Source organism: Haliaeetus albicilla, chromosome 22, assembly GCF_947461875.1.
Source record: "Haliaeetus albicilla chromosome 22, bHalAlb1.1, whole genome shotgun sequence".
In the NCBI taxonomy this organism is placed as follows: Eukaryota; Metazoa; Chordata; class Aves; order Accipitriformes; family Accipitridae; genus Haliaeetus; species Haliaeetus albicilla.
Genome location: NC_091504.1, coordinates 18,047,508 through 18,068,959, shown reverse-complemented (window position 1 = coordinate 18,068,959; position 21,452 = coordinate 18,047,508). Strand labels below are relative to the sequence as shown.

The following is a 21,452-nucleotide window of genomic DNA, read 5'->3' as shown; positions in this document are numbered from 1 at the left end:
ATCTAAAGGTTTGACTCAACACAAGCCAAAATCCACAGTCACTGCAGTTTTATAATTTCTTTGCTAAGAAATTAATTAACTTGACCAGCAGTACCACCAGGTTTTAAGAATTTCCATGTTCTGCTTTAAGTGAGTAGTATAAAGAAATTAACCTCTGCTCTGGCCTGCAGTCCTTATCACCACTCTACCCTGCTCTGTAGTACAGCACAAGCAAGAAGGGGTACTTTGCTTTTTTCATTTGATGTATTCAATCCTGACTGGATGTTCCCAGAAATTGTCTCGTCTGCACTGCAGCCTTCAGACGGACAGACCATAACTCTAAAGGGCTGATCTGTGCACACTGCTGAATTTTAACTCACAGCTGTAGGGTAGGAAGTGACAATTACTTTATTTGAATGTCTCATCCTGACACATTTGGCCTGATCCTTACTCAGCCCCTGCTCAGGGAAACCCCACAGAGCTCAGCAAAGCAGGACCTTTCCCCATCCTGCTTTCTTGTGCTGGCAAGAGGCAGGAATCACCTTCTGCCATGGGCTTTCTGAAAACATCTGCATTAAGTTATAGATCAGATTCTCTCTGCAGCTTTGGAAACAGTTCCTACAGCTGTTTAAGACCTGGCTGGTGCTAACTGGAAATGCTCTGTCTGCTGCTATGGCTCAGTCTGTTGTGTTGCTCCTACCTGTCCAGTCCGCACACAGGGAGTTGCTCAGCTCTTGAGAGATTTGGGTTAAATGCCATGCATGCAGGCAGGAAAGGTGACACCCAAGGTGGTAATGAGCTCTGCACCCACGGAAAGGGAGTCTGCACACAGACTACATTCACATATTCAAACTCCATGGTGAACCAGTCTGAGAGGGCCTCACCAGACCTCACAGCCAGCCAGCACCTCCATTTTGTGCCTCACAAGAGGCAGCCTGCTCCATTTTGTGCCTCCTCTCCCTCACAAAAAGCAAATCCTTCCATTTTGTGCTTCCCCTCCCTCACAGACAGCAGTCTCCACCATTTTGTGCCTCCTCTCCCTCACATGAAACAGCTCCCTCTGTTTTGTGCCTCACAGGAGGCAGCTCCCTCCGTTTTGTGCCTCCCCTCCCTCGTAGATGGCAGCCTCCACCATTTTGTGCCTCCCCTCCCTCACAAGAGGCAGCCTGCTCCGTTTTGTGCCTCATAGGAGGCCGGCCCCTCCACTTTGTGCCTCCCTTCCCTCACAAAAAGCAAATCCTTCCATTTTGTGCCTCCCCTCCCTCATAGACAGCAGTCTCCACCATTCTGTGCCTCCCCTCCCTCACAAGAATCAGCCCCCTCCATTTTGAGCCTCCCTTCCCTCACAGGAGGCAGCTGCCTCCCTCAGGCCAGGTACCAGGAGGGTTTGCAGCCATAGCATGGCAATAGGGATGCGAGACAGAGCTGCATGCTGACTCTACCAGCCCAGGGGAAATAGTAGTCACCTCTATCTTGCTTACACTGCTCACTTTTTGAGTACAGACATTAAATATTAAATTACTGCAGTCTTACAGCATCTTTATTGCACACAGTGCTCCTACAGCACTGAACTGGGTTCTCAAGTAAGCCATCAGCTGCTGAGGCTGGTGAGGACTGTCCAGAATGACACTAGCAGTGAAAGTAAATATAAACTGAGAGTGATGATAGGAACCAAAATAAGAACATAAGTGAAAAAGGAAAAACTCAAGAAATACTCTTTTCCTCCAGATTTAATCTGGCACAACTTTAAGAAAGCTTTCTGGTCCACTTTTCTAAATGACCTGGTGGAATGAGATGTTCAACTGTATCTTTTATACCTTACCTAGGTGTTTATTTAAGCAATTATGTAACTTCAGCGTATTCAGATTCCTGAACTTCATACTCCTATAGAGAAGCAAAGTGATACATCTCTTACCATGTAGCTGGTTTTACTTATAATTTAGTTCACACTGAATTTTGATTAAAACGGGAACTGAAAAGTAACAGAAAAGCTTCTTGAGTACTTTATTAGTTAAATGCCACTATCTTAAATATGCCAGACAAAAAAACCGAAAAATAATCAGAATAAACGTAGTGTATCTATTTATGGAGAAAGAATTACCTGCACTAAGTGATGCTGGATGACATTTCCTTCAACATATTCAAACTTGTAGATCTCATCTTTCAAATCTCGGATTTTACCTCTAAAAATAAAGCGTTTCTACTTTTTTTCAGCTGCCAGGCACCTTTGAACGAATCAGAAGGGAACTGAACCGCGCTGAGTTTGCTCTTCAGAGAAGGGGTGTTATGGCCAAGTGGTGATTTGGCACTGCGGAACCCGCCGGTCCGACCGGCAGTAACTTTCCGCCTGCAGAGGGGCTGCCCGGGAGGGGCCGTGCTGGGAAGCTCCAGCAGGGCTCACGGATCACTGACCGGGCACAGCCTCTTGCTGAGGGGAAGACGGGATTCCCCGCGGCTCCCCAACCTCCGGCGAGCCCCTAGACCCCCCAGCAGTGACCGGAGCCGGCTGACCCGGCCCGGGCAGCCCCGCGCTCCTACCCTCCCACCCGCCATTCCTCTCCCCGCCGGCGGAGGCGCTGCGGAGCGCCATCGTCCCCCCTAGTCCCCCGCCCTCCGCCGGGCCCGGGGAGCATTTCCTGGTCCGCACCGTGCTCTTCCGGGGCGGGGGGGGAAGAAGGCGGAAGTGCTGCGGGGCCGGTGCCGGCGGAGGGCCCCGCGCTGCTCCCTGATGGTGTGTGGCGGCTGCCGGCCCCAGGCGCGCTCGCTTCAGGCTCAGTATGGCGACGGCGGCGGCGGGGGGAGCCGGCCAGGAGAAACAGCTCGCTCCGACCCTGCTCAGTTTCTTCATCTACAACCCCAAGCTGGGCCCCAAAGAGGGAGAGGTACCGGAGCGGCGCGGCGCGTCCCGGGGCTGTGGGGAGAGGAGGGCAGCCTCCCGGCCCGGCTCTGTCCCGGGCTCTGTTGCCGCGGGGTCGGGGGGCCGGGGCGGCTGTCTCGGCTCTGCCGTCCCTCCCCGAGGCCTGGGCCGCAGCCTGCGCCCGCGGGATTAACGCTTCGGCTCCCACCCCCCGCCGAGCATCCCCGAACAAAGGCGGCCGCTGGGGAGGAGGGAGCCGCGGCTTTCCCTGCCCGCGGCCGGGGCTCGCGTCTCGTCTGTCTTCGGCGGGGCCGGGGACGAGTGCTACCTGCGTCTGGGTCTGCCTCTGCTTCGGGCTAAAAAGGAACGGTAGCCGAGGGGGTTTTCGACAGCAGCACGTAAAATATTGTAGATGGGGAGCTGGTCTGTTGGTAACTATGTTTTACTGAGGAAGTAACTTTTTCTAAAAGTAATTTTCTCCAGGTAGATACAGCATGGTCGAAAGCTTAGTGTTTAAATGGGGAAAAATTCAAGTTATTGCCAGTATTTTCTTGCCATTGAGATCTTTAATAAGTAAATTCAAGAAGCTAGAGCCTCTGTTTTTAGATAACAGTGTATTTTATGGTTCATGTGATAATCTTTAGTTTTAATAGTTTTTGAACAGGGCAGTGTTCTTACATACTTACTAATGACCAGGGCGATGAGACTTGAGTGCACCCTCAACAAGTCCATGGGTGACTCCAAACGGGGGAAGCTGTTGACACACCGGAGGGTAGGGCTGCTATTCGGAGGGACCCTCAGCGAGCTGGGGAAATGGGCTAGCAGAAACCTCGTGGAGCTCAATGAAGGCAAATGCAAAGTCCCACGTGTGGAATGAAATAATCTCGTGCAACATGACAGGCCAGGGGCTGACTGGTTAGAAGGCAGCTTTGCAAAACAGGACCAGGGAGTCCTAAGTGAACAACAGGTTGTACGTGAATCAGCAGTGTGCCCTTGTGGCAGCGAAAACAGCATACCAGGCTGTTTTGAGTGAGTATGCATTAGCAGGTCAAGTGAAGTGATTGCTTCCCCTCTGTTCAGCGCTTGTGAGACTGCCGGTGAGCACTGTGTTCCTCTGGGCTTGCCAGAGCAGGAGAAATACTGCCAAACTGAAGCAAGGTCAGTGGAGGGCCCCTGAGTCAGTCAGGGGGCCGCAGTCCGTGATGTACCAGGAGAGCCTTAGGGTAACTGGATTTGTGCAGCCTGAAGAAGAGACGATGTGGAAGGGGGTCTGATAGCTGTCTTCACTGCCTAAAGGGTGGCTATAGAGGATGGAGTCAGGTCCTTGAAATGAAAGGATGAGAGGTAACGGAAGAAGTTCCAGCAAGGGAAATTCCGATGAGATAGAAGAAAAAAATTCTTCCCAGTGAAGTGGTCAAACAGCAGAGGGGGGGCCTGGAAAGGTTGTGGAATCTCCATCTTTGGAGATATCCAAAACTTGACTGGACAAGGCCCTGGGCAATCTGAGCTGGCTTTGAAGCCAGCCTTGCTTTGAACGAGCTGTGAAGTGACAAGGGCCTGTTATTTCAATAGCCTTCAATTTATAAAGCGTTTTGAGATATCTTGGGATGACTGACTGTTTAAATGTGCTTAAATATGCCTTTTATCCATTGTTACAGAAGCCCATTTAGTTACAAGATAAAAATCAGCCTAGGAAATTAAGGGATTAAAGTTAAAAAACAAGCAAACCATGAACTCAGTATTCTTTATCTCTGATTCTATTAAATGCATTTGCTTTGATTCTTTTTTAAAATTTTAGGAGGAAAAGAAGATTCTCTTCTATCACCCAAATGAAGTAGAAAAGAATGAAAAAATTAGAAATGTGGGACTATGTGAAGCTATAGTACAATTCACAAGGTATGCAGCCTGATTGCACAGCTCACTGTATTAGCAAAGCACTGTAGTTTAAATTTCCCATCGTATGTTTTCTTTTTGTGTGTATAAATATCTATGTCTACGTATATGTTTTCCTTCCAGGACTTTTAGTCCAACAAAACCTGCAAAATCCCTACATACGCAGAAGAATAGACAATTTTTCCATGAACCTGAAGAAAACTTCTGGATGGTCATGGTACTTATGCATGTGATATGCATATTTCTAAAACATTATATCGCAATGTTCTCAATGCATTCTGCATTGTCTAATACCAGCCTGTTCCACTTTCTAGGTTGTACGGAATCCGATAATAGAAAAACACAAAGATGGAAAGCCAGTCTATGAATATCAGGAAGAAGAATTACTGGTAATACTGAACTTTTTCCTTTTTTTTTTTTTTTTTTTCCCCAAATGGGTTTTATTATATTTTAAGAGTACCTCCAGAAATATCTTAGTTTGATTCTTCTTGAACTGCTGCCAAATTGATTTTTTATATATATATATAAAAAAATATATATCTCCATAAATGGAAAAAGGGCAAAGTACTTTTCAATAAAGTTTAAAGAGAGCAAGAGAGAGAATTATCCAAACAGCAGTTCAAGATCACCCAATAAACATCGGTGAAATATAAAGCTGTGAGACTTTTAGCCTGGAATAGGTGAATTTTTTTTAGGATCTCTTTGTTTAATAAAGATCTTGCAAGATTTTACATTACGTATTTTTATTAGGTTTAAGTATAATGTTACTACTTTCTTAAGACTGCTAGTAATCTTTACTAATAATCTGGAAAAACAAACAGCTCATAACTATCATGGGATTTCATGTCCAAACTTCAGTATCATTAGGTCAGTTTAATTGTATACAGGAAGGGTATTTGACTGGGTGGAATAATATTTAAAAAGCTGGTTGCTTATGCTGCCTCCGTTCATTACAGTGTGCACTACTTCTGGTCCTCATTGTGTTCTAAGAAAAGGATTGGTGTCACAGGCACTCTTATTTTGCCAGACAAACAATAAAATAGTCTTTTTTTCATCTGGGTTAAGATCCTAGCTCAATAAAAACCTGCTATGGTGTCCCACCTCCTTTAGCCTTTGACTTGGATGAAGAGAAAATTAGTCAGAAATGTAAGTTAATTTTCACTGACCACTGGCCTTAGGGAAGGGCACTATTTTTAACTTGTGTCTTGTGCATGAGTTAATAAGGTGCTTTTGGTATTAAATGTAAGGGTGGAAGGGACTCCCTTTATAGAAATAGTACTTTGTAAGTACAAAGAAATTTCTAGACGCTGACTGAAAATGCTGTTTAACTTTTCAGAGATTGATTGCTCTAATTTTTGTGTTTGCTGGCTCTTTGAAAACATGTTATGTGGAGCTCAGCCAAAATATTTGAAATTCTCCCTCTGCTTATACTAATGTCCTGCTCTCTTTTCTGCAGGACAAGGTTTATAGTTCGGTCCTACAGCAGTGCTACAGCATGTACAAGGTAGAGTTAATACTGGAGGCTCCTCTTCTCGGTAGAGGAAGAGATCCTCGTGGTACCATTTGGATGTGCAAGCTTATCATTGCTTTGACATTCTTGTCTCGTTACTATCGTCTGCTCTCTTCCTGAAGCTGTAATGGTGCTGATGGAAGAGAAAAATAAAGCTTTTGCAGTTACCTGTGCTGGTTTGTTAGCTTATTGTAAAAAGAAGAGCTTTCTAATTTCTGTGAAGTCCAGATTTCTTTTCATGGGCAGTTACACTACTAAGCATTTGATTTTGATGGTGTTAGGTATTATCTGTTGGAGAAACAATACTGGATAAAGGCCATCAATCTGGCTGTTACAAAGCAAGAGCACAAGATACTTCAGTGACACAGATAATTTCTCTAGCATTAAAGAATTTAGTTTTCTTTTCTAATTCTGCCCCTGCTGCCATATATACCTGGACTCTGCAAACCTCAGAGATGTTTCTTCAATAAAGAAGGGGTACGTTTGGATCTATGTGGGGTCCAAATACTGAGAAACAGGAGCTGTATTGTAATCTAGCTATATTCATGGCCGAGTTATAAGAAATTATTTTAAATGACTACCCAACTGACAGATTTATTTTTTTTTTTAACTATTAGCTTTTCAATGGTACATTCCTGAAAGCCATGGAAGATGGAGGTGTAAAAGTTCTAAAGGAGAGACTAGAGAAATTCTTCCATCGGGTAAGACCTTATCTTTCAGGCACATACAGTGTGATTCTGCACTGGAATTAAAATGCAAAAATCTTCTCGATGTGGCTGCAGTAGGACTATAAAACACGAGCAGTGGAAAAGGTGTAGTGGCAACACGAAAAGTCTGGTTGCTCATTTTTTGGAAATAATTCCTGCTTCCTACTAATGTGGTAGGTTCTTTAAGTGGAGTTGAACCACAAGCAAGGTTATGGCTTGATGGAACAGCTTAGCTGTTGGATATTTTTTTCGATGGAATCATGTTTATTCTTTGGAAATTCTGTTTTAATGTTTGGATTGGTTAGTATGGTAACAGTCTGTGCGGACCTATTTGAGTAACTGTTGCAGAATCATTCAGGTTGGAAGGAATCTGGAGAGGTCATCCAGTTCAGCCTCCTATTCAAAGTAGGGTAACACTGAATTCAAACGAGGCTGCACAGGGCTTTGGCTGGTTGAGTCTTGAAAATACCTGGGGGTGGAGATTCCACAACCTGCAAGCACAGACTTGAAGTCCTATAGTACTGTGAAGTAATGGATAGTTGTAATTTTTTAACTTCTACCCCCCACCCCATGTGGAATTAGTAGTCATGTCTGATAAGGTTTCAGGAAATATTGCCTCGGTTATAACTAGTATTCAGAATTTAATTTCAGTCTTTAAAAGCAAATGTTTTAGTGAAAGGGTGGAAACCAAAACCTATTTCTGAGCAAGAAATCCATCAAATATTATTCAGGTATTTTTCAAATAACGTGACTGACTGAGTAGTCATGTCTGGCAGAATTTTGAGTTCCTACATGAAAAGTTTCATCAAGCTGGCTTTAAAAGATGGCACCCAAGTGTCTGTCTGCACCTATTTTTCTCGTTTGCATGGGAGGAGGAAACAGAGGACTGCTGTCAGCAGTTAATTCTCTTGTGGTAGAGATGTGAATATTGGTATCTCTGATAATGATGGAGAGTAGACACTGTGTACTAGTGTTTAAAATTTTGTTCTCTTAACAGGTTTTTAAAATAACACAATGTTGTGATAGTGTAAACAAAAGTACAGTTCAGTCTGATTTTAGGACAGCCTTTGCTTGTGGGTTTTGGGAGGGGTTTTGCTTGTTTTTTGTAAGACTCTAGAATGAACACTCTTGGCACAAGGAGTACTTGTTTGATTAGCTGGTGTATATTTCTGTCTATACTAAGTTAAAAAATAGAGCATGGCAAAACCGGAAGTAATAGATTTTTATCTTTAAAACACTGTTTTTCTTTGAAGTTCCTACTGAAGATAAAACAGTAATCGCTATGGATTTGCATAACAAAGAAATCCAAGGAAAAGTTTCTTTTTTTTGCTGGGGAATTAGAAATGCTTAAAAAATTTAGTCATGCACGTTGTTCTATTATAACCTTATTGAACAAATTGACTACGTGTTGCTAGCAGGCTTGGACTGGACTGAAACACTGAAAGGAAATGAGACTTAGACTATAAACTGTTGCAGAGATCTGTCATGCTATTTGTCTGCAAGTATTTTACTTCTTGGTTGTTTTGGTAATGTGAAATGACTGTAGAGGGAGCCATTGGATAACTCATCTTTCACAGAGCAGATCATTTGATAGTGCATTTCAATCTTGGTAAAGTTTTCAGCCTAGCAAGAAAGAGAATAATAGAAATTATCTTTTCATTTGCACACTGAAAGCTAATGGATTTATCTGCTAATATTTCTACAGAGTTACTTCTGAAATTAAATATTAGTAAGTTAGGCTGTGCTTTCTTACACTCTCAAAAGATCTTGAGCTAGCCTTAAAAGCTGTTGTCACTATGATTAAGTAATAGCAAGCTGACACCTGGAATCACATTCACACACTCACACATAGAATCATAGAACAGTTCGCGTTCGAACGGACCTTTAAAGGTCACCTAGTCCAACCTGCCCTGCAATGAGCAGGGACATCTTCAACTAGATCAGGTTGCTCAAAGCCCCTTCCAGCCTGACCTTGAATATTTCCAGTGATGCGGCATCTACCACTTCTCTGGGCAACCTGTTCCAGTGTTTCACCACCCTCATAATAAAAAAATTCTTGTATCTAGTCTGAATCTACCTTCTTTTAGTTTAAAACCATTACTCCTTGTCTTATTGCTACAGACCCTACTAAAAAGTCTGTCCCCCATGAAGGAATATGTCGTACAAGTGGAACTGGAAGGGTGGTTTTTTTTTGTTTTGGGGGCTTTTTTTGATCGTTAGTCTAGATTACCAGGGATTAGACTCAAATTTGTCATTTAAATCTACATGTTGGAAGTTTTCTGAATTCTAAAAAACAACTGTCATTATTCTCTTAGTACTTGCAGACACTGCATTTACAGTCTTGCGATCTGCTGGATGTGTTTTGTGGAATCAGCTTCTTTCCACTGGATAAAATGACTTACTTGAAAATTCAGTCATTTATTAACAGGATGGAAGAAAGCCTGAACATAGTCAAGTATACTGCATTTCTCTACAATGACCAGCTTATCTGGTAGGTACTTCAATAATTCTTTTGTGTGTCTTCAATTTCTTATCCTATAAATAAGTGCCATAATAGCAAAGCTTCTGAATCAGTGAAAGAGTTGCATGAAGATGATAAAACTGAATGGTAGGATGAGTGATATGTAAGAAAGGCATTGGTCTTTAGCTTTAAAATCTCTAACCTGTACCAAACGGTTACTTCCATGTTGGCCTGAGGAGCAGCTAGAGAAGTATCCTTGTAATTTCCATCCTAAGAGCCTCTGTGCATATATACAAGGTCCTCTGTAGGACCCTTTAGTAGAGACAGTTAATTGAAGAATTGTTCTTCATATGGTTCTGAACCAGGAAACTGGCAATGCTTGTGAAGAGTCCTACTTAAAAATGGAGTTAAGAATAGCAAACTTGATCGTTGTTTAAATATTGTTTCTATTTCTCTTCTGGTTTACAGCTAATTTAGATGTGGTTTGTATTTAGCACATAAACATAACATTTTATTAAAGATGAATGTTCCGGGATTGAATCTACTGAGACACTGAAATGTTGCTACCCTAGTTCGGTATGTGCTTTGCCTAAGTTTTGGTTAGAGGAAAACATGTGATCTGAACTGCAGCAGAAACATCACTTGCGTTTCTTTTTCTCCCTGATGTTCTAGGAGTGGACTGGAACAAGATGACATGAGAATTTTATACAAATATCTCACGACATCTCTGTTTCCAAGGCACATGGAGCCTGAGGTATGATAGAGGGGTTTTTGGTTGTTTTGGGGGGGGGGGAGGGGTTAGTTTTGGGTTTTGTGTTTGGGGTTTTTTTTCTTCATTTTCTTTCTGTTTATTTGGTATCACTAAGGGCTAAAATACCAGAGAGGAATATCTCTTTTTCCATGCGCCCTGCTCTTAAATTTTAGTTTAGAAATTCTGGGATGTATTGCTTTTGGGGCACTTCACTGAACTCAGTAGTATTTGTACCTAATGTTTACAATAGGAATTGTGCTGATAAATTGGATATGGGATAGTGATAGAGAGTTTACTCAGTGTCGATACCTGATGACTGCCCAGTACTGCAAATGGATCGCTTCATCTTAATGGCTAAATGCAGCATGGAGTGCCATAAGACCACATGGAATTAGTTATCCCTCCCCCCCATCAAAAAGCTCCATAAGCGAAATTTTAAAATTAATAAATGCAAAATCAAAATGCCCTGTTCTATCAGCATCTCTTACACGTTAGCTTTATCTCCTTCATGTTACACAAAGTATGTATCTTCATGAGTGGTGATTTCTGCAAATGGTTTGCTTTGATTTAAAGCCAGTCCACAAAATGTAACAGAAGATACCTCTCTAAGCTGTTTTTTCTTGTGTGTGTTCTTTTTCGCTTCAGTTAGCGGGAAGAGATTCTCCAATACGTGCTGAAATGCCAGGAAATCTACAACACTATGGAAGGTAGCTCTTGTTTACTGTCACCATCTACTGCTTCTTCCCTCAAGGACAAAATGTTTGGGAGGAATACATGTATTTTGAGTATGTTTTCCACACACAGTTCATTCAAGAGTGTCGCACAGTAGTTGGTGCAATGTAAAACTTGACCTCTGGAAAAAAAAGAGAAAAGGCTTCATTAACATTACTGCACATTTGTTTTTCTTCCCCACTGTTCTTAATGCACTGCATGAAAAATTTTTGAACTGCTCCGGTCATTTCTTTTCAGTCAGGCACTTCAGACAAAGGTGTAGATTTAATCTAGAGATTTATCTATTTATTTTCCCTCTGTACTCAGCATGTCAGAGTGGGGAATTCTGTACTTAATCAGCTGGTCAACGTTATTTTGAATAGTTGTGGGTTTGGACGTCTTTCTTTAATCACAATAATTCCTCTTGCCTGATTTATTGTATTCTTTTGGGATGAAGGCGCTGGCACACACTCCTTGTCCCATCCATCTGTCCCCCACATCTCTCCAAGTTTAGGTGCTTCTAGCACACCACTGTTTTACATAAAACTAATTTGAATGTACTGTTGGAAAGCAAAGGAAGAGTGTTTTCCCAGTAGCAACAAAAAAAGGGTTTTTAAAGATAAGTCACAACTTGAATGTGGAAAGAGTTTCGTTGTTCCTTTGGTCTGCACAGTTTATTTCCTTAGTGTTATTCAGGCTTTCTGATTCTGTTTCTGTAATTCTTTGGAGCATATATGCAAATAATACTTTGAAAATGTAAGAGTGCTGAGATAATATATTAAGGGCTCTGTGCCTATCTGGATAGCTGAAAACGCATTGTATTCAAATACATTCATAGACACAAGTAATTGTTAGTTTCAAGAACAACTGTTAAATAGGAAAAAATGAAATGCAAGAATTCATCGTATCTCACCTATTGAATTATTTTCTAGGTTTCTAACTGGACCTTTAAACCTTAATGATCCGGAAGCAAAATGCCGATTCCCCAAAATATTTGTTAACACTGATGACACTTACGAAGAGCTTCATTTAATTGTTTATAAGGTATTATGTTTTTCTATGCAATTATTCCACAGAATTAGGAATCTATATACAATGAAGACGACAAGGATGTGAAGTACTTATCAATGTGTCTTTCTGTACAATTCATACGACCAGGTTAAAGCAAAGAGACAGAAAACTCTTGGTGTTTCTAGCAACAAGCTTTAAAGCCTGAATCCTCTTTTTCCCTCTCCTGTACCCTCCTCAAAACAGTTGTTTTATTAAAACAAAATACCAGCCTTCAGTTACTTCAAGTGGTTTCATACCTGGCTTTATGTAGTATTAATCAATAAAACAAAAAACTAGTATTTTTTTTAAATTAAATGCAAGTTTCTTGCAGACATATATCCTTGCATAAAATGCATTTTTAGCAAATTTTACCTTTCCCCTACAACTTAAAATTCAGCCCAGTTAACAGTTTTTAAAATCTTAACTATCCTGTGTTGTGCAGGTTTGCAAAGAGATTATCCTATTGAAGTGTTACCTTTGAAGTAGATTATTTTTTTTAACTGGTTTACCTGTGTGTGACCTCACTGAAGTATTGTCATTTATTTGAGGTAGTTGAGGTAACCTGTTGTAAATGGTTTTTTTGCTTTAACTTTTTTGTTCCAGGCCATGAGTGCAGCTGTCTGCTTTATGATTGATGGTAAGTACCTATTAGCATCACTTATTTGGCAAGACATAGTTAGTAAAAAATGCAACTTGTTTTTACTCTTGAAAAATACTCATGTTAATTTGTTATTTGAGCCTCTTCATGAGTGCTTTTATCAGTCTTTTGGTTTTTGTTCCAGTGGTATAAGTAACTCAATATACACAATAAAATGAGTAAATATTGCTTCAGTTAGCCATGGACTTTCAAAATCATCCAGAAGGTTATAATTAAGAGAGAGGCCTCTCATGGATGTTTAAAGAAAACAACTACAGAAACTGTACCTTCAACTGTGGGAAGAGAATCTCATCTCTCCCTTTTCTTTACCTATCACCTAGCTTCAATTCCACCTACGCTGGAGTTTTGCCGTAAACTGGACAGCATTGTTGGGCCTCAACTCACCGTGTTGGCATCAGACATATGTGAACAGTACAACATCAACAAGAGAATATCAGGGTTTGTACCACGTTTCTGCTCCTGTTGCAGTCCCTCATTAGTTGGTTTAAAAATTAGGTTTAATGAACAACTTAAATAATCGTAACATGAGTGCAAATGTTGAAAGCATTAAGTTAACTGTGTACTTTAAATGATGTTTACCTACCTTTCTGCATGTTAAGCATTTATAAAGTGCCTGTTGCATATTTAGGTCTCCCTGAAGTAACAACATACATGTTACTAATTTCGGAACAGATGTCTATTGTGTGGCTGAAACCTTTTTCCTCTATGTGCATAATTGTTGCAGAATAAGAATCATGTAAATGTTAAGATAAGTCTCACTATTATCAACTGGGATTCTGCTTCCTCAAGCCCCAGCTGTCAGCAGATTATTCAGATACAAGAGGTGGAACTTCGAGGTTTTGTTTCTTTCATATGTGAAATGAGACTAGCTGACCCATGCAGATGATGAGTTCTACAGATTACTCTGCTTGCGAAAATATATACCAGATGGCAAAAATGCCAATGGACATGGTAGTCTTCTGTCACTGTCGCCCACGTTGAAGTAGAGAAGTAGCAGTTCCTGCAAAATCTTAACTTCAGTTTATACTTTCTAACTTTTCTTGAGGAAAACAGAATCTTATAATGTTCACAAATAGCCCTTGGGCTAGTAGAACAATTGAGTTAAAAAAAAAAAAAAAAAAAATTAAAAAGATCACTCACTGTCTTTGTACCCACATCCTTTGTGCTGATTTCCTTTGACTTCTGCTTTGACTCTCTGCTATTTTGTATAATGTTAAAATAGGAAATGTATTTTTCACATCAAGTGGACACTGACACCACTAGCTTGAGTATTGCCTTAGACAAAAGTACTTACAGCTTGGACAAAGTATATGTAACTTTTAACTCTGTTACAGATCCAAAAGGAAAATGAAGGTCTAGATACTAGAACAACTTTTGTTTAACAGTTTGAAATGGGGATTTTAGTGAGTGGATTATTTGGTTACAATATAAGCTTTACGGTTGAGTACTTTTTTTCCAGAATTACTGCTTCTTGAAGTGTTGCCATGCATGGTAGGTGAGGAAGAAACTGTCTTATTTTTTCTGTTTTGCAGGACTGAGGTAACTACTTGAGTGGCAAAAAAAAAAAAAGTCAAAAAGGATGTTAATGCTTTGGAAAATATACTTCACTTGGAACTATAGCTGATTTTCCATAAAATTATATTTATTTTTAGATAGATTTGTTATTTGGGGAAGCAAGAACAGCATTGCATATGACAACAAAAGAGGAATTAAAACAAAGATAGGTGTTTGACCAGACTCATTTAGTGGTAGCATGCCAAACGAGCAAAATCGCAGGGTATAGAATAGGATGTGCTTGAAATTGTGCCAATCTACTAAATCATTAAGCTTAGAGTTTTTTAATGTCATCTGGGACTGGCTTTGGCAGCTTTAACTCTTTTAAAGTTTAATGCCATGGTGTCCTGAAAACATGATACAGTTTCTTGATGCTAATGCATCTGGGTGACAAGAGAGCAAGGGTATCTAGTTGTTTGCTAAGGTGAGTGGTGTCATCACAGTATCTCCCTGATTCTAAATAATACATAGCCTGAAGTACCAATTGTTACAGCCAGTTTTTGCCAGTCTGAATTTGTTGTAACTTCTACCAAAACTATAGCTCTAAGTGACAGATTTTTTTATTAATAAAAGAGGAAATGAAGGAAGACTGTCAAGGCAGGAGTTTGAAAATAGTTTCTTGCTTGGCCCACACAAATGATGGGGGGAAATCTAATTGCCTGGATCAAGGAAGAGTTCTTTCTTTTCATTGTAACAAATAACAAAGATGTGAGTGGAAAATTACTTATTGATCAAATTAAAGACCTAGCATCCATTCAAACCAGACTGGACTGGCACTGGGGACAGCAGCAAAGAAACAAAATGGGGACAGAGGAAGAACAGCTCATTAGAAAAATGCAAACAAGCCACTACTGGGAAGTGGGACAATGCCTTTAGACTCCCCTGTGTCTATTTACGAGCAGCCTAAGCAGCAGAAGGGGAAGAACTGGCTGGTTTGGCAGGCTTGCTTTTCCCACCCCTCCCATCCAAGAAAGTGTGTTAAAATGAAGTTTGGTCATGCCACAAGTCTTAATGTACTTGGGTCTCTTCAATGTGAAGATAACTTCAGGATGTCTGAGTAAGCTTTGCACTGGCTAGTTACCTGTTCCCTGTGAAGCCTGTGCTTGTAGAATGTGTCAGTATTCACAAGTCACCTTTTTTCTTTTTCTTTTTTAAAATATTCCTAGGGCTGAGAAGGAGCCTCAGTTTAAGTTTATCTATTTCAATCACATGAACCTGGCAGAGAAAAGTACCATTCACATGAGGAAAACGCCCAGTGTATCACTTGCATCTGTTCACCCTGACCTCATGAAGATTCTCGGTGACATCAACAGTGACTTCTCCAGGTAATGCTTAACTATTAAATAGTCTGCAACTCCTTCTATCAGGTAGATTTTTTCAAATGAGTGAAGCTTTGATGTTGTCTTGTTCATGAATGGCTATTCATAGCTCTGTGAGATAAATGGTGTAACATGGGTCGTATTTGGTATTTTGTGTTGGTTTAGAAGTAGTCTGTCTTAAACAAAACTTCTGTTGTCCTTTTAAAAAAAAAAAATTTGAAGAAGGACCAGGGCCTCTATCCAAGAAGATCTCTCATCTATTTGAAACTTAAGAGTAGCCATAACAAACGTAAAAGAGATGTGAAGCCTAGTGCTTTTGCACTTAAGTCTGTCTAATCTCTGGCTCTGAAAAAGCTGGCTGCTTTTAGGGATTAGACAGTAGATGAAATGCAAACCTTGCAGTTACTGCTGATAGAGAAGATAACTGGCTTCTTGTCAATGGGTATGGTTCTTCAAGGTGGGACAGATGCTCTGTCACTATAAAAATTAACAACACAAAAATGCTGAATAATTGATGTCTATAATTAGCAAGTAGCAGTTTTCCCACTCTGCTTAAGGACAAGGTTTTCATTTTTCTATAAATTAAAAAAGTATGTTTCCTCATATTGTGGAAGTACTGGGTTAGTGCCTGCTTTATGTAATACATCTAGTTGTTCAGCACAGTTTAGTTCTAGGTTTAACAGTTAGAAATGTGAAAGCTTAATATCATCATACCATCTCCAACTTTTTGGTCACTGTGTAGCAAATCATAATTCTATGAAGTATGTCCTTAGTGGTATGGAGGATAGGTGTTTTCTTCAAAGCATTCAAGTATTTGGCTGATGGACAAATTGACGATTTACTCATCTGGGGCTGTAATTGTCCTAAGCAGCTGTTTATGAAGCCTTCATCCTAGATTGCTGAATTATGTCTAAGTTAGTATTGGTAGTGTCTCTTTGAAACTGCACAACCACAACAGTTCATGACATTAAGCTGTCCTAATGACTACAAATAAAGATGTTGAAGATGAACTTGCTGCCACCTTTACTTTCTCAAACTTCTTTCAGAGTTGATGAAGATGAGGAAATTATTGTGAAGGCAATGAGTGATTACTGGGTGGTTGGGAAGAAGTCAGACCAGCGAGAACTGTATGTTATTTTGAATCAAAAAAATGCAAATCTGATTGAAGTTAATGGTAAGGATTGGTTTTTATTACCTTTAAATACAGTTACTAAGAATACATTTTAGTAATGTATGTCCCTGGAGAAGTAATAAAATCCATCTTACAAGAAATCTAGAGAGGGATGGATCTATGACAGACCAGGTAAGTTTGCATAAGGTTTTAGTCTGCCTTCTACCAGCTGTGAAAGAACAGCATAAATATTCAGCAGATGTTCTTAATTATTAATCAGCCATTCTTCCTCCTTCAAATAATAGGAGAGCTCTGCAAGCTTAATTTAGGAGTAATTAATGAAGTGTATTACAGCTGAGATGAATATATTTACATCTGAGTTAGGTTTTACTTGTCAGTGGTCCATGGGTAGGTTACTTACACATAATGACTATGCTGTCAGTGATCCTCATTCCATTGTTGTTTTGTTTCTAATGCTGTTTTAAGAATTATTTACTATGACTAAGAGTGCAAATTAACCTTAAGATGCAATAAGCTTTTATATAGACTTGAAGAGAAAGGGCAGTTTGAGTCTTTCTTGCAGGAATTTTAGGGCTGTTTTAATAGGAAGCAGTGTGCTCACTTGGATGATGGGAAAGAATTAATACTCTTCCAAGACCAAAGCCTAGCAACCTGAATTTTAAAAAGAAGAATGGGTTGCAGGACTTACACAGTCATTTCTAATTGTCTTTCAGGATCAAACCTGCCATACAGAAACAGTAAATGAGTGTTTCTGTGCCTGATAAACTTAGGAAATGTTGTCTGCCAAATAGCATGAAGCAAAAGTTGTCATGAAAAAAAAGCTGACTTGATTTATTTTAACAGACTACCCTAATCCCTCCTTCCCCTGAAAAGGGGTTATAATATACTTCCTTTTGTTGAAACTAAGTCTTCTGCTATTGCAGTGTAAAAGTTTGACAAGATGCATGGCCAAGCAGCAAACTCAAACCATCATTTACACTTTAGCCACTTAGAATACAACTCATCTTTCAGACAGTGTGAAATGTCAGACTTGACTCAACCTTCTCTTAATGAAGACAGAGTAACATTAAATGTATTTCTACATTAGAAACTCCTAGGTTTTTTTCTGTTTGAATTTAATAGAATCTCCTGATGATCCCCAGGGTTTTTCTTGTGGAGATTCCTATAAAATATCATACTGAAATATCTTCTCTCTCTCTTTTTTTTTTTTTTAACAGAAGAAGTGAAGAAACTTTGTGCAACACAGTTTAATAATATTTTTTTCTTGGATTGATCTGCAAAGGGCTGATTTATTGAAGATGTCAATGTCAGACACTTGTTCAACATGAAAAGTTATTAGTCATATTATTGACTGGAATAATGACAATAGTAAAGCAATACTTGCTTTGTAAGAATCAAAATTTCTACTAAAATCTGTAAACTCTTGATCATAAAATTTTTAGATTTTAAAGATGTTTATGTGCAAACTAATTAAAAACCAGTCTGAATTCATCTGTACCATTCCATTCTGATATCGTTATGTGAATATTTTACTGGAAAATAAAACTAATAATTGTTACACTTTTAAGGGCATCTTTTTGTTTTCCTGTGTTCATTTGCATCATGTGACTTTCTGCTAATTTTCTACAATGTGAAACTAGACTGGTTACAAAAGACCCCTCAACAAAGAACATTCTAGGTTGACCTGTTCTTTGCAACTCCTGCTTCAGCCCAATTTAAAGTTGTTGTCCAATTCTTACATACTTGTTTATATGCAGTATTTCAGTCAAATAAACCATGTTTAAGCAGAAACCATTTCATTGGGACATATAAGAACTGATATCTTGTCATGATTGTATCAGTTTAACACTTGAGGGAATTTTTAGGTACAACTCAAATAGTGACTTCTGGAATAGTTTTGTTTAAAGGGTCATTTACATGACTATATTCTCTTTCCCAAGACCCTTGGTTTAAGAGCAGACAGTTTTCCTCTGACCCCAGCAAGTCTTGTGGATACAGTTTTATCATACTTGTATTTTAGACCTTAGTGCAAGTGTGGCTCTTTTGTTGGTGGGTGTTTTTTTTTTTCCTCTTATTCAAAGAGTACTTACTTACTTACTTGAAGCTTCAGTAGTTCTCATTAGATTTATTTCTTCTTTCTCTTTTTGCCAGCAGGCACCTTTGTAACAACTGGGGGTCCTACAGTGGGTGCCTCTGGAGGGGGTACTAACTGTGTGACAGGCTCCTCTAACTCCTTAAAGTCTGCATCCCTGGAGTCAAATGTTTTTTCTGCTGTAGCTGCTTCTTGCCTTTTTGCCTCTTCTGCTTCTCTTCCAGCAATAAGTCTGAGTGAACAAAATTTAAATTTAATGTACTGCAAGAGAGGGGGTACTGGCTAAGCAACTATAGTTATATTTGCAGTCTGAGCAGTATAAATTGTCATATTGTAGAGAAGCAGAAAATCTGTCTAGTTACCACTTCAAGTCTGACTTATGGTATGTAAAAAAAAAAAAAAAAAAATTTTAGCTGCCTTTACACAGAGCATGGCTCAAGGGCTAGGAAATATCAGAGAATTAAGACTTCAGTAACCTGAAAGCAGCCTGTATATGTTACTCCTGACAGTAACAGAAGTCACATGAGCTACATTCTGTATGTTGCTGCTTATACCTGGATGAGTTTGTTTTCCCAGTTACAGTACGCAATACTACTTTATTAAAGCACGCTTCTCATTTTCAATAATTTTGTTAGTAGAAAATAAGAGGTAGCAGTACTTCAAGATACAATACAACACTCACTTTGCCAGCTCCTCATCCTTGATCTTTCTCAGCTCAGCTAATTCAGCATCCTGTATTTTATTTTCTTTTATTTTTTCCCTCACCAATTTTTCATGGTGGTAGGCAGGAAAGAACTTAGTTGTAAAAAAGATTTGCACCCGACACAGCCACAGACTGAATTCCTCATCTTGTTCCGTTTTGGCTTCTTTTGGTTCATCTGCAACATGTAAATTAAACATGTTTATTTAGTAGGGCACTTCTCTTTCAAATGCGTTTGGACTACAATATTTCAGCTCTGACACTCTGCAATGGGAAGGTCTGGCTTCTGCATGGTACAGAAGATGGCAACTGTGAGAAATGTTTAACTAATGCATGTGAAAGGGGATGGCCCTTTTGTGGGTCTTCAGAGTGACTTGTCCCTGGGAATGGCATCAGAAAAATATGAACTTTCCCCTTTTATCCTATGATAAATGTCTTCTGCAGTAATATGATGACAGTTCAGTATCCATGACTCCTGTGCATGGAGGAATGAAGGAACAAACATGACTACCTGAAAGAACAGAATTGAATGCAAGCATCCAGTTGTTGTGACTGTCAAAAAATCTGCCCATCTGCTGGTTCTTTAATAAACAGTTTTTTCCGATCTGTAATTTTTCAGTCATCAGGTTTCAGTGAAAGAGCTGATAACTACACAAAGATCCTTGTCTACCTATGTTCTGAGATTTGGGTTCTTTATCTGTAGAAAACATTTAACAAGCACGAAAAAGAACCCAGATGAGATCTGCTACTCAGCCAGAAGGGAGATGGTATAAAAAGATTACTAGCCTCAACATATAGAAAATGCTCATAGTGATTTCTCTTCTGCATGAATGCTGGCTTGTCATAACATAAGACATCTTGCCCCAGCTAATGGTGGCACACCAATAATAATTCTTATATTAAGTAAAAGAAGCAAGACATAGCAGTAATATCTTTTATTTGTGCAAGACAAAAAACAAAAAGGGCAGGCTTGATTGAGTTTCTCAGAGTAAATACAAATTACAGCTTTTAGATGCCCTACAAATAAAATACGGCATTTTAAAATTAGGGAAACTATTTAAGTTAGTACTTAAATGTCTCAATTATTAAGTTTCATTTTATTTAAAAAATTTTCTTTAAAAAACTTCCTCCAGAATTAATGTTCATTTACTGCCCTCTTGTGACAAGCTGAAATCTGCATATACAATTAAAATTTTGCAATTCAAGAGCTACGAGGGATTTTTTTGTGTTAGTCTTAAAACAGTAGGACTGCTTTACCTGTCAATTCCTTTGCAGGACAGAAATCTTGTTCTTTTTGTGCATTCCAGCTGAACAATGACAGAACATCTTTGCTATCTCCATGAGTTGTGTGAAATGAGAGGACAGTATCTGATACTACAAAGAAAGAAAATTACTCAGTCTGTAATTCTGTACATTAAATATCAGGTTTGATCTTCAGCACAAATAAATATAAATTGTCATCTGACCTTACAGCTAGACCTGTGGCTGAAATACTTCTGTACTGATGAAAAGGTTTTTTATAATGAAGGCACAATTGCAGAGTTCAGTCTCCTGTTTCCATGCCCAAATGAGTGGGACAGAAGAGGAAGAAATTGGTTTTTAAAAGCCTTTATTTTTTTTAAGGAAAATGTGATAGCTTCTAATTAAAAAGCACAAAAAATTCAGAGATTCAAACTTGCCCACCCTATCTGTGTATAGCAGGTCTGGAAAGCTAAACGTAAACCTTGTCATAATTGCCAAACTGAATCCAGTTACCCTCTGTAATTGCAATACATCCAGCTGTTTCAATGATCAGCTACTGTTTTAATCATCTTTAAAGCTGTAAAAAGAGTGAGTATCTCCTCTAGCACCACTGCTTATAGATGCTTATGGTAACGACAGTACTCACCCAGTAGAAATTCTTGAAGAGGATGCCCTCTGTCTTCACAAGGTCTCAGTGGCTGGCAAGAAGTTTTAAATTCAGTTACTAAATGCCTGGCTTGTGTTCAAATTAAAAACTGAAATCACATGTCCATTTGAGTCATGCAAATTCCTATTTCCAAAGCATTCTGCCAACCAAATGCATTCTGCAATTATGC

The 21,452-nt window shown here is 39.4% G+C and overlaps 2 protein-coding genes across 10 annotated transcripts in view; one reads left to right on the top strand and one right to left on the bottom strand.

Moving 5' to 3' along the window:
* The first annotated feature begins 2,642 nt into the window (after window positions 1-2,642).
* CCZ1 (CCZ1 homolog, vacuolar protein trafficking and biogenesis associated) lies at window positions 2,643-18,154 on the top strand. Its single transcript, XM_069810155.1, has 15 exons — window positions 2,643-2,861; window positions 4,635-4,732; window positions 4,853-4,946; window positions 5,044-5,118; window positions 6,186-6,233; window positions 6,857-6,940; window positions 9,262-9,437; window positions 10,080-10,161; window positions 10,804-10,865; window positions 11,802-11,913; window positions 12,523-12,556; window positions 12,898-13,015; window positions 15,298-15,456; window positions 16,497-16,624; window positions 17,800-18,154. Exons 1-15 carry the CDS (start codon window positions 2,757-2,759, stop codon window positions 17,853-17,855), a joined length of 1,431 nt encoding a protein of 476 aa, XP_069666256.1. The 5' UTR covers window positions 2,643-2,756; the 3' UTR covers window positions 17,856-18,154.
* Window positions 3,434-21,452, bottom strand: part of LOC104312819 (radial spoke head 10 homolog B2) — a 31,205-nt gene continuing 13,186 nt past the window's right edge. For 5 of the 9 annotated variants that reach the window (XM_069810148.1, XM_009919221.2, XM_069810149.1 and 2 more), the window contains 5 exons: window positions 21,263-21,314; window positions 20,632-20,748; window positions 19,357-19,552; window positions 18,681-18,906; window positions 10,259-11,011 (listed from right to left, as the gene is read on the bottom strand). In XM_069810148.1, coding sequence (XP_069666249.1) covers window positions 18,708-18,906; window positions 19,357-19,552; window positions 20,632-20,748; window positions 21,263-21,314 — 564 coding nt within the window. In that variant the 3' untranslated portion in view covers window positions 10,259-11,011; window positions 18,681-18,707. Of the gene's footprint in view, window positions 4,160-10,258; window positions 11,012-18,680; window positions 18,907-19,356; window positions 19,553-20,631; window positions 20,749-21,262; window positions 21,315-21,452 lie in introns of those variants that run through there. The other 4 variants (XR_011329334.1, XM_069810150.1, XM_069810154.1 and 1 more) reach the window with 4 other exon arrangements.